Consider the following 13,238-nt stretch of genomic DNA (forward strand, 5'->3'; position numbering starts at 1 on the left):
CAACACTTCTCAGTATATATGTGATATAATTCAACAGCACTAGAACTGTAGCTGCCAGACAGAGACAAGTTGATTCAGTACCTCTCCAAAACAACTGCAACAGAAATTTAACTTTATAAAATGAATGAAGTTTATTTCAGGATTGTTTTTATTATACTGCATTAGTGTCAGTCGGTGTACCTAATAATCTGGCAAATAAGTGTACCTATTTATATTTACTACATTCATAATATTAAAGTTAAATTTTAGTCCCAACATCAGCATCAGACTGAAGGTGTACATAATTGTTGATGCATGCTCAGCACGTGCCAGTCTTATTTTAGAGGTGTGTCACTTGTCAGATAGCTTGTTCTGTATCATGAGTAGACATGCCCATATAAAAGCGTGATTATCTCCCTGTAATTATGTCAAATGAGTTTCCTACAAATGTCAAATCATAAGCCAAGTTTGAAAAGCCAGAAATAACAATGCAAACAGGTACGTAATAGCACTACTACATTCATTTCTTGTGAATGAACAACCCTGATGCACACTTGTGACACTGTCAAAAACATAAAACAGAAGGCAATGATCTGCAAATACTTTGTGACCTACATTCAATTGAATACAGTACAAAGACCAGATATGTAATGCTCAAACTGGTAAACTATATTTTTTTGTAAATACATACGTTCATTCTGAATTTGATGCATTTTGGTTTTATTTATGTTTTACACAGCATTCCTACTTTTTGGGAATCAGAGTTGTCTGTTTTTCATTGCAACCTACTTATATGATTTTCTCATTCATTATTATTTAAAGCTATTTTCCCTTTAAAAAGCTGGAGTTTGAAAAGTTTGTTATTTCACCCTGAAAAAAAGTGATGGAAAAGTAAGTTAAGGTGGGTGTAACCTCCACTGCAGCCCTGCCATTTCCGGTGTACCAAGCTCTGCTTTGGGCTGAAATGATAGTAGTGTGTCCCTGCAGTGTTTGCTAATGAATAGGCCTAGGTGTGCATGCTCATGTAAAGCAGGTTACAAAAGGAGTGTTGGTTTAGTGGGCCCTTCAGCCACTAGCTCAGGCTGGGGCCATGGCTGTCTCAGTGGGTTTACTCCTCTGCTGCTGAACAAACACACGAAGCTCTCTGATTGGCCGGGGAGGCTGGCCAATCAGAGGGCCGCAGCCCCGCTCCGTACTACTGCTGCTGGCTCGGCCTCAACGCGCTCATTCATTGGCTCATCCGCTCGACTATTCTATATGAATCAGGGCGCCAATTATGCATTTCTCCCCATGTCTCCTCTGCTGGGCTTTGTCATAAGCCATAAAGATGTAACGAAACTCGAGCCGGTGGCCAAATCCGCTGCACTTTATATAACTCTTCGAAACTTTTCAGGAAGTTTCGCGTGTGTTTACATTCATCAACCACCGATATAAATAGGTTAAACGAAAAAAAGAATAAAACAAAGCGTTTAAAATTCACCTTTAACTACACCTCATGCTTACTTTTAATCTTTTTTATTATTTGTTTCACGTTTCAACACCTGAAAAGTTTCTTCAAAAGTTTTAACACAGTGTTTACGTCTATATATTCTCGCTGTATGGACTCTTATAGGGGATTAGTTGAACCTGGGCGCTTTCCGTCGGCCTATTTAGGCGCATACAATTTTTTATAAGCTAGTTTATTTGGCTTTAATGATTTCCAGCGCGGGTGAAATAACGAAACGCACAGCATGAACTCAGCCTGCTCCTGCCTGCTTCTTATAGATGCTACATTATATAGAGACAGCAGTCATGTGAGAGCTCGCCTGACTGTGTCGGTTTAAATGAATTGATGCATGGCTGCAGCCTGTCCGTGTGTGTGTGTGTGTGTGTGTGTGTGTGTGTGGCTGCAGGCTCTGCAGGAGGAGTAGTGAATGTATCGCTGAGGAATGTACAGAAAGTCTCCCCGCCCCCAGTTTCAGGACTCCTCGCTATGGACAAATTCCATAGGGGGCAAACTGACATAAAGTTTCAGACTAGACTGCATCCTATGTGGGAAGATTTCTGCGGTTAATGTCAGTGCAGGAAAAAGAACTGACAAAATCGATCTGGTTAAACATAGTCTGGGATATTTCTAGAGAGGAGGAGAAGGGGAGAGGACAGGGGAGGTAGATTGTTTAAGTAAAACGCAGTTTACAGCCCAACTTGGAGCTGTTGGCCTCACTCCAAGATATATAGATAGTCTACGTCGCCAAGCGCAAGGCTCCTTTCACAAACCCCTTTAGGCTACACTCAATCAAGGGATTCTGGTTTCCGGTGAGATTGCTTTATTTCGTATTTATTGTTAGGCGATTCTAATCTTTAACAATGTTTTCTTTCCACTTGAGTTGTAAGCATTAAATCTACTGAGTGACCGCTTCGGACAGAGTCAGGGAGCACAGTGGTGAACGCCATGTTGAGGAGAATCTGGAGCCTTTTACAGCCACATTAACTGCTAGAAACAAGGTCCTTATCGATGTTAACGCTTTTCTTTTCTTTTTTGAGCCAAGATATGTTTTCTATTTAGATCAAAGAGTTGAACGCAGGCTCTCAAACATAAATGCATGTGTTTTCTCCACAGATTCTCCTGTGTGATGACACCCTTCATCTCATTAGAAAATGGCGGTTTGTGCCCTTTCAAAACACATGTCAAGGAAGATTTCTTTTTAACAGTAAATAACGAGTTAATGCAAGCTAGGGGGGTATTTAAATGGTGTATATATTCAAGGTAATATCTCTGTTATTTTTAAAAGAATAAAAGCAGGAAAGAAACTGTAGTTTTTACTCGTTTCCTCGTCACGTATGCTTGATTTTTCAAACAAAAGCCAAATCCTGCAAATTAGCATGAGGAAGTTTACTCATTGTGGATCAACAGTTACACAAAAGATTATTTAAATGTGAGTATATTTTAAAGGGGATCATTTGAGTCTCAATTTGTGAAAAACAATTTTAAAAAGCTATTAATAGCAGCCAGACACAGCTACCGTTACACTGATTTTGTTTCAAAACTGGCAAGAACTATCTTTATATTTTTGGTGAAATACTTGTTTAACTGCAAATCATTTTATTAAATTCTGTGTTTCACACGCTGTATAATGTGAAGAAGACATAGCTTGGGATTTTCATTTTTTTTAGTTTTTCAGTATTTCAGCAAAAAATGTAGTTTTTTGTAATAATCCTCTGTAGATTTTTGCTTTTTTTGTGATTTTGAAATTACTGCATTTTTTATTGTTGTTGGGCATTTGATCAGTTGAACACACATGTTCAGGCAGCACGAAAGTCTGATGAAAGGGGGTGTTTTCACGCACAGTCACATGCATATTTGCAGACTTGCTCACACATTACATTTATAGCCTGCTGTATGCATGCATGTCTTTGTCTCTCTCATGTGATTTACTTCCCTTCTGGCTGCTGTTATTTTGCTGGTTTCAGCACCTTGATTGATTAGTTTCACTGTGATTTGTGTTGAGAAAACTGGCTCTTGAAACAACTCAAAAGCAATCAATTTCTTCAATATCTTGCTTTCTAAAAGAAGAGAGAAACATAATTTGTTTTCACACTTGTAATTTTAAATTGGATAATGTTTATTGCAAAATAAAGTGCCTTATTTGTTGAACCTGGAGTTGGCTGTATTGTGTATTTTCTCAAGTGGAAAAGTTTTTGCAAATTCTTGTTTAAAATATAGCTTTTATTTACTGTTTGTGAACACTGGCTTGTGATAAAGTGTTGGGAGTAATCATCTATCAACATGATGCTTTTGGTAAATAATTTCAATAAAGAAAAGCATTATTTGATGTGGATTTAAAATGTTATGGCTGAGTAATTCACTATTCCGCCATCTGTACATTGTCAAAGAGTTTATTGTGTGACAGTGAGCACAAATGTCAAACTTTTTAAAAAATGATAATGCAATATTTTATTATGTTGATGCAAACCAGACCAAAGTCAAAAAATAATAAAAACACATTACTGGCACAGAAAAAAAGTGTTTGTCAGTTGAATTTCGTAAACATATAAACATTTAATGCATTTAATCTGTAAAAAAATATCAGAAAACATTTCCTAATATAAAGACCTTTACGGTTTCCCAAAGTAAAATAATTAAAAGGGTCGGGTGATATTTCTTTTTGACACTTACACCATCAAGAACTCTGACTGATTGGTATCAGCATGTGCTGTTAATGTTTCTTTTTTTTTTAAGTGGAGCCTCATGTTTACTGCTCAGACGAACAACTCAGAGGTGCCTCCACCCCCCACGGGTCATCCTGTGTTCAAACCTTATAGAATACATGCACATGCTGTTGCCTGTTAACCTTCAGACATTGCCCTGTACGTTAGGAGGCTACACTCCCAGTTTGATTCCTAGAATTACATGATTTGAAAGCTACATGTTGCACCTGATGTAGACCTTTGATTCTTTGTTATAAAACCCAGAGAACAGCTATAAAAGTTAAAGTAAAGCTGATGGAAGTAGTGTATTTTATGTCTGTGTGGCCATGATTACTACAATGATTTTGCTTATTAATTCTATTTTCTGAGATAGATGTGGACTTCCTTCTCCAAGAAAATAGCTGATTTTACTCCCAAAAATATGCTTTCTCTAAACTAGAATATCTACTTGTGTCCATCTTTCTGAACATTTCAGAGATTAAATGGAATCTCAATAATATAAAGCTATCTGGCCGTTCTGTCCCCTACTGGTCAGCCTATCGGTAGATGGCCCCTGCCACGCCATGACATATTATGCAATTTAAAGAAAATAAATTCATATATAACAATCTCACATGAAACCATAAAATCTAGTTATTTTCTTCAATCTGCACCACATCTCTACATGAGAACTGTTAACAAATGACTGCCCAAGACTATAAATTAGTTCATTAAAAAAAAAAGTATCCGTTCAATTACACAAATGTATACATGTATTATATAGTATATCTGAAGGACTACCGGTGATTGAAGTTCACATAACATAAAAAGCCATGGTGAAAATGAGCTCAAGTGCATACAATAGACACCAGCTATGGCTTTGAGTGTTGAATCTTTATTGAGAAAGACCTAATACTTTGACCCTTGTATCCTTCCAGCTAGCGGTTACCTTGGAACCTTAATAATTATCTTTGAGTCAGTGTGAATGAACGCATAACTCTGAGGGGCCCCACAACATGTCAGTAGTGATTATTAACCCCATTTGAATGAAGTGCTTTATTATTGAGGCTAAGGTTTACAAGATAAAGAGCCACGAGGTTTACTTTTGTGATTAGCCGGTCAGATTCAAGAGCTTGTTTGTCCCAACTGTGGCTTTTTGGGACAAAAATGTGGTGATGAAATCTGCAAGGTTTTTGTTTAATGCAGGTGGTCTTAGGTAAAACTAACCTGTTATCCTTTCTTAATGTAAAGGATACATTTTGCTACTTTTAAATAAGGAAATGTTTGAGAGGGCTTTTTTTTTTTAAGGTGAAGCCCATCACAGTCATATGAAAGTTAATTCTTTTTAATGTATTTATAGGTCTTCAGTTATTCTTGTGAACATGTACTGTGAAATGTCCCTGAACAAACTGAAAATAGTGGATTTTCTTACATATTAAGCTACCTGATAAAACTTCTTATTTTCAGGTCAAAACTCAACTTTTGAAGAATCTATTGTGGTTTCAAAGAGTGTCTCCACATCCACTACTTTAAACTTGTGTGAACATTAACTTAAGATGCACAACATCTTGGCGCTGGTCTTTTTCTGTGAAACTCTCCAAGCTCGTTTTTCCACCTCACCCACTCAACTTAAAGCATTAACTCCCACCTGTACGACCAAAGCTCAACTGCAATTTCATGCACTTTACGTCAGAAAAAGACATTACAAACGTTGGAGTTTTAATATATTTGTATTTACATACAAAGAAACAACAATAAAAAATGTAATACGTGATAATAAAACTCTCTGCAGAAACTGAAATCATGACTTCCTTGACTAAAACAAAAGAACGTGAGCAGAGAACCAACCACCGATTGCTGGTAACACTTTATTTTACAGCCCGATTCACCTGCTACTTACCAGTAAACTCAGTGTTAATAATGACATGAATCTGTAATCTTTACTGTTCATTTATAGAGTTGATTGTTGCATTTACTTCTTACAGGTTGTAGAATTAAGTGTTACCATTATTTACTAAGAACCCAGCTTATTTTCCCCATCATGACAAGGACCCCTTCAGTTTTAAATGCAAAAACCCAAATTTAACCATCAATTCTGAGGACAGGAAGGATGCGAGTCTGAGAATTAAGCAACAGTTGCAGAGTTCTTTGCTCACACTCAACATGAATACATCAAAACGTCTAAAAATTAAGACATCTATTGCATGTAAACAAGAACCATCTCAAACTTAAAAGAGTTCTTTTGATATAGACATGCTTATTCAAAAGGTTCCCCTCAGAAACGCCTTGATGAATCAAACACCATCAATTATTGGAGGGATTGAAAGAAGGAAGTCAGTACCGCCCTGCAAAAAGGAAACAAAAAAAAAATCATTAGTATGTTACTAATAAAATCAATTTGCTTTCAACACAGATCAAGATATAGACATCTGTTTAAAGATGCATATTAACAGCAGTCTGGATGCAGTAAGGCCAGCTTTCTACTGTTTGCATTTCTCTTTATACTTACGTGGGCTGTAGGAGCGAGACCGTGAGCGAGACCTGTATCGACTGTAGTAAGGTGATGGAGAGCGCCTGCGACTGCGACGAGACAAAGAACATTTAATACATTTACTCCCACGTAACAATGGAACGTTCACTTTGTGCTCACAAACTATTACTCACCTGTACCTGTAGTCGTACTCGTCGTATCTGTCGTAGCGCTCATAACCACGGTCGTAATGAGAGTCTCTCCCCCGCCTGCTGCTTCCACGATCACCACCGCCGCCGCCGCCACCGCCGCCGCCGCCGCCACCACCATTGCTGATGAATAAGAACAACAAGGCCATGACATCTTATCTCTTGAGAAACACAGCAACATGTCAAAACCGATAAATATACATTGAACATTACTCCATCACTTTTTACTCCTGATGACTATAATGTACATGAATGCCTTTTAGGGACTTCAAACTATACGCTCAATAGTCAAAACTTGACAATAGTGTTCTTACTGAGTTGGTCGGCCCATGTAGATTCCTGGTGTGGGGGTATGAGGACGTTTGGTGATGGAATAATCCACTCTGATGCGCCTCCCGTCCAGCTCCATGCCATTGGCTCGCTCCATTGCCTAAAGAGATATAGGAGTGGAGAAAAGGTAAAGATGTTACCATTATTGGAAGCTTTTTGATACAAATCATTTATTTCATAAAAGGCCTACCTGCATAACAAACTCTCTTGCTAGGAGATGCATGGCTGCTAGTGAGGGAACCTGTGGCAAGTCGGACACCTAGTGGTTGATTTGTGTAATCACACCTCAAAGTTACAAAAAAAATTGGGGGCTTTAGCTGAAGTGGTGGACCTTTGAACATACAGTAGTGTTCAAAATAATAGCAGTCCAATGTGACTAACCAGATTAATCCAGGTTTTTAGTATATTTTTATTGCTACATGGCAAACAAGGTACCAGTAGGTGCAGTAGATTCTCAGAAAACCAACAAGACCCAGCATTGGTGATATGCACGCTCTTAAGGCTGTGCAATTGGGCAATTAGTTGAAAGGGGTGTGTTCACATTCACATTGGACTGCTATTATTTTGAGCACTACTGTACAAGTTCATGAAAAAAAACCCATTGTAGTTGACCATATAAGGATGAAGAATCTAGTTTTGAAATGGACTATTTAAAAAAAGTAACAAAAGGCACTAATATTAGATTTAATATTTAATATTACCCAATATCAATACTCTTCACTTTTAAGCCACCTAATCAAGGAATGATTTCCTTTTAACACCAGATGTTAATCACACTACATATGAGTCGCTGGGACCAGGACTGGAAACGATCCATCATCTATCTATAAAGCCAGAAGCGTCTGTGTGTGTGTGTGTGTGTGTCTAGGGCATATCTCGCTGACCGTTAGCCAGTCTGGCCTAAGATTTTGTATGTGGCTTGCGCATGGGACGAAGGTGTTTATCCTCGATTTTGAATTCATATTTCAAAATATCATTATTTATGTAGGACGTGTTTCGGCATTGCACGGTTTCTGATCGGAGGCCTTTTAGGGGAGCTCCGCCCCATTGTGTGATAGGCCTACACCTGGTCAGTAATCCAATTCGCTCTGGATTTCCACGGCTGACTCATCTCATCTGTAAGTCTATTCAGCCTACCTATCTTTTAGAGTTTTAAAGTGCGCTACAAGGTTCAATTTTCCAATAATATTTGAATACTTTCCAGCGAATATCAATGTTCAATGTGTATGTGCTGGATGGTTTGCGTACCTTATGAATGGACACTGCACTAGTCTAACCAATAAACAGACGCACAAATGTTTCCCATACCTCTTTGGAATCCTCGATCCTCTCGAAGTAAACAAAGGCAAACCCACGGGAGCGACCCGTGCGCTGGTCGTACACCACGTTGACCCCTGCCAGGGGACCGTAGCGCGAGAACACTTCCCTCAGGTCACGCTCCGTGGTGTACAGGCTCAAGCCAAACACCCCCAAACATGTGCTCGGGTCAGGGTTCGCCTGGAAGGGTCAACATCAAAGGTTAGAGTTTGATGGTGTGGCTCACTGCATCCAACGCTCTAATGATTTGCATACAAAATCTGTTTACTGGATTAAGTATGCAAAACATGCTTCTTCATGCACAGTTTAATGCACTGGGTGAATGGACTGTGGAGGTATATTTCTCCAAACCTTGCTGCACCAAGAGAATATCATTGATTATGAATTTAAAACATACAAAATGTATACATTTGTGTAGTGGTAGCTTCATATATGTTTTCATTGGTCAGAGAAGAGGTTACATTCTCTTACAATATGACATAAAGCTCACAATTAAGGCGGTAATCAATATTATCTATGTTCATTTTTTGAACAAGATAACAGAATAGTTCCTTCAAACCATCTCCAGCTGTATCAGTCCAACAGTAAAAGCTCGGTAGGTAAGCTATGACAGCTTTAATAACCCCTTACAGAGCTTGATGGGAGAATAATGTCTCCTGCTTGGCTGGAAAATCTAACTTGAGAGACAGTTCACCCCAAAACGAAATTACACATTTTTTCACTTCCATGTAGTGTTATTTATCAGTCTAGATTGTTTTGATGTGTGTTGGAGACATTGGCTATAGAGATGTCTGCCTTCTCTTCAATAAAATGAAACCAGATGGGTCTTGGCTTGAAAGAGACAATTGCTGTTGAGTTTTTCAAATGTATTTTTTTTTGGAGCTTTAAGCACCACAAGTGCCATCTAGATCCATTTATATTTGAGAGCAGGCAGTCAATGGCTCCACCTCTACAGTCAATATCTCCAACACTCTGCAACTCACACCAAAACAATTAGATTAATAAACAGCACTATAGGAAAGAAGAAAAAAAAATGTGGATTTTTGATTCAGGGGCGACCTGTCCCTTTAATTCTGGCCCTGCATTAACACATGGACCTCTTAAAGCAGCAGTGCATTATATGACATTCTTGATATTACACAAACTGTAGTCTAACATCGTGCTTTTTAACACTACCTGTCCTGATTTAATGCTTAATATCAATGTTCAGTAATCAAAGTGCAATTAAAAATTATTTTTATGATTATCTTGTATGTCCTTTAGCAGTTGAATCAAAGCTTTAAGGGCTTTGTTACATGCTCCTAATAAGATTTTCTATTTATTATCATTATGAAACTCATATTACAACTAAAATATACACACACATGAAATCATCTACATACTATACTGATGTGTTGAAACAAACGTACACTAATTTAAATGCCAATTAAACTAAAGAATCAAAGTTATATTTGATCTCTACATTATATTAATCCCTTTATTCCTCATCCAGTGATTCAATGGGAGCACCACCTTTGATATATCACACAGATATTACATTGCTCTTGCCCAAAATATGTCAGAAGGTCCACATACCCTAACATCAGCGTCTCCGCCATGACTGTTTGCTTCTTTTGTGAAGTCCTGGCTCTGTTGATATAATGAAAGGAATGGGAGGTTAATATGAAAGGGGTTATTAAATCTGTAGTTTCCCACAACATTAATCACGATCGTCTGAAATATTACACTTCCACACAAATAAAATAATGAAAAATGTACTTGCTCATGACTTTAATTGAAATGTTCTGTTAATCATTTAATCCTTGGGAATATGTTGGAAATATGGAAAACACTTTAAACACATTGTCTTTAAACACAAGTAATTTTGCTTGCTATAGCAGCTATAATTTCTCTTAACAAAAAAGATAAAGTACTAAAACAATGAGATACTAAAGAAAAAGGCAGTTTTGAGGAGATTAGCCTGATAATTGTGAAAGCATGAAGTTTGTGTACTTATGTGAAATTCACTTAAATGTGTTCTTACTTAAAGGAAGGAAATCCTTTCTAAAAAAAGGGCACCTTCCAAAAACATTTTGAGCAAGTTTAATTAATAGTCACTCTGTTAAGTCGCATACTTCTCTATTTACAGGCTAGGATGTGCAAAAAGTCAGTCTCCCCAAAATAATATGTTTGAAAGTCAGCACTAACACCATGAAAATGTGTAGACCCAAATACCCTCTGTTCACCAGATTAGCTCTGAATCTTAAACCGGTTCTTTTCAGGATTCTTTGAGATTTAGTGCAGTGTGTTTCAAACCTGCCCGTGTTACCATCAGTTTTGAGTAGAACCATTGTTAAGTAATAGCAAGATGGCAAATTACATTAATTAAAATCAACTCTTTTTTTGGTTGCATATGGGAACCAACTTTTCAGGTTCAGAACCAATTTATTTTTGGCGGAAATGCTCTTGACGGTTCAAAATTACGTGTGCAAATAAAATCCCAGTAGATACTTGCAGAAAAGGGGTAAATGTGTTCACTGTACTTTGCCCTAAATTCAGATCTCATCACACTCACCCTGCTGCCAGCATGGCGGCGTCGGTTTGACATAGGGGAAGTGCTCTGGCTCTTCTTCCGGCGGTACTCGGGACTGTAGGAGCGAGAGCGGGACTTCCTCCGGTGGGAGTAGGACCGAGAGCGTGAGCGGCTATAGCGGCGGTTTGAGTGCCGTCTGGAATGAGACCTGAAAAGGATGTGGGAGAGGAAGAGAGACGTGGAATTTAATGGAACACAACATGAAAATCGGTGACAGTAAAGCGGAGGAAAGGGAAACATCTGAGTACCGCATTGCAGCCCCTAATTAGCATTTATGTGTTTGTATCATGATGTGTTCAGAGTATCACATGAGGTATCACATATATATATAAACAACATACCTAGATTTGGACCGAGAGCGGGATCTGGACTCAGATCGCTTGGAGGCTCGGGCTGGACTCGGGGAGCCGGACCTGCTCTCCGACTTGACCCGAGCTGGACTCCCACGATCCGATTTGGATGGGGAGCGTGACCCCTATTGTCACAGCAGCATGTTAACATCATTCTCATGGACAAATGCATGTATTTCTTTATACAGAAAAACTATCAAGCACAGAGTTGTGGGATTGAGTATGTTGGACACATACAGTACACCTGTCTAAAATGTAAAGCTTATATACTGCGGAGAAAAGGGTTAGTAATCTTAAACTACAATACATAAATCTGATTAAAATGTGGGCAATTATTAACCATAAGTATCAAATGTACATAACAGGTCTATTCCCCTGTCCACCTGGGCCATCAAGGGAAAAATAAAACATGCAGTTTCATGTTACAGAAAGTGAGCATGGTAGAGAAAAGACATTTGTGACACAAACAGTATATTTACTTAACCTAGGGACACATTCATTCTTCCAGATTCTTTACACGCTACTCCCTTTTCTCAGGATTTCTATCCTTCTTCGTTCTTCTTTTTTCAGTTTTCTCATTTTCTGATTCCAGGTCTGTTTTTCCTCTCTTCACCCAAACTGAAACCAGTTTCATTTTAGCCATAACACTGCAAGCGCTTCTATCTGACACCATTCTTCCGTCACACTTCCTCCCTTTCCACTTCTATGTTCTGCTCTGTACATGTTTTCATTAGCCTTCTTTTATCTTGAAAATTTTCTTCATCATTCCTGGATAAAACTCTTCAAATCCTTCACGATCAATAACCTTAATGAAAAAAGAACATTCAATAAAAATTAAGATCATAGCTTTAAGAGGAGAATATTTTAAATGAAATGAAAAGGAACACTGAATGCAGTACAATTACATTGTTGCTACATTAAGTTTTAAACTTCCAGAAATTATGTAAATGAGCAAAGTTACAACAATTTAAGCTACATAGTTACATGTAAAGAGCTCTAATATATGTTGTAGCAATGTTTTAATTTGTTGAATAAGAGCAAGAAAGCAGGGAAGGAAGAGATGAACAGGACTAAAGTAACCTCAAATATAACTGAATTCTAGGTCAGGGAAAACAAATACACGGGTTGCCAATGTGCGATATTGGCTGCAGGAGTCATATCCGCATACAGGACGATATACAAACGTCGTAACTTAGTGATATAATTTTATAAGCACATGAGTCAGGTGCAATACATTCAACTCTCATAATGCAAACATAGAAAACCAGTATACACTAAGGTCTAACCACGGTGATTTTTTTAGCTAACGACAACTAGCATGCTAGCTATTGTGAAAAGAGGCTGGTCGGAGCAGTCTTGCAAACGAAGCGATAATGTAAAAACTAACGTCACTTTATAAATTATTGACGATTGATTATTGACACTACTCCGCCTCTCTTACACAGATAACGTTAGACAACAAAACATGTAACGCCAGCGGTAAGCTATTCAATTAGCATTGGCTCAGAGTTAGCTGATACATTAGCTATATTAGTGGTGAACTCGCCTGATCGACAACCACACGAGAAGAACAGGAAGAAAGGTGAGATTTGATATCATTCGAAGTAGGAACTTACCCGTGTTTCATAATTTCCATCCTCAATATCACTCATTGTTCAGTATAGCTAATACAACCAAGTATTTGGCTAGAAATAAACTGCACAGAGGTTTTACAAATTGTTTTATTCTGCCCGCTTATTAGCTAGAAGATGGCGCGTAAAGGTGGGTGGTATGTTTACTGCAGTGCCTGACGTCACTTCCTGTCCAGTCGGCCACGCCCCCTTACATGCAAAAAACGTGTTGTG

At 38.2% G+C, this 13,238-nt stretch overlaps 1 protein-coding gene and 1 long non-coding RNA gene across 3 annotated transcripts; one reads left to right on the forward strand and one right to left on the reverse strand.

Moving 5' to 3' along the window:
• Nucleotides 1-2,189: 2,189 nt before the first annotated feature.
• On the forward strand, nt 2,190-3,619 carry LOC131985381 (uncharacterized). Its single transcript, XR_009395630.1, has 2 exons — nt 2,190-2,274; nt 2,346-3,619. It is a non-coding gene; the product is annotated as an uncharacterized LOC131985381 (long non-coding RNA).
• A 2,242-nt stretch (nt 3,620-5,861) lies between these two features.
• Nucleotides 5,862-13,184, reverse strand: tra2a (transformer 2 alpha homolog). Of its 2 annotated transcripts, none has more exons than XM_059349568.1 (9): nt 13,011-13,184; nt 11,386-11,519; nt 11,027-11,192; nt 10,048-10,101; nt 8,464-8,652; nt 7,140-7,255; nt 6,817-6,948; nt 6,656-6,726; nt 5,862-6,491 (listed from the first exon to the last, which is right to left on the reverse strand). In XM_059349568.1, exons 1-9 carry the CDS (start codon nt 13,044-13,046, stop codon nt 6,481-6,483), a joined length of 909 nt encoding a protein of 302 aa, XP_059205551.1. In that variant the 5' UTR covers nt 13,047-13,184; the 3' UTR covers nt 5,862-6,480. The 2 variants fall into 2 exon arrangements, with proteins under 2 accessions (XP_059205551.1, XP_059205550.1); XM_059349567.1 differs by having other exon boundaries at nt 6,811-6,948; nt 13,011-13,183.
• Nucleotides 13,185-13,238: the final 54 nt, after the last annotated feature.

The sequence above is a fragment of the Centropristis striata genome, chromosome 14 (genome assembly GCF_030273125.1).
Source record: "Centropristis striata isolate RG_2023a ecotype Rhode Island chromosome 14, C.striata_1.0, whole genome shotgun sequence".
Taxonomy (NCBI): Eukaryota; Metazoa; Chordata; class Actinopteri; order Perciformes; family Serranidae; genus Centropristis; species Centropristis striata.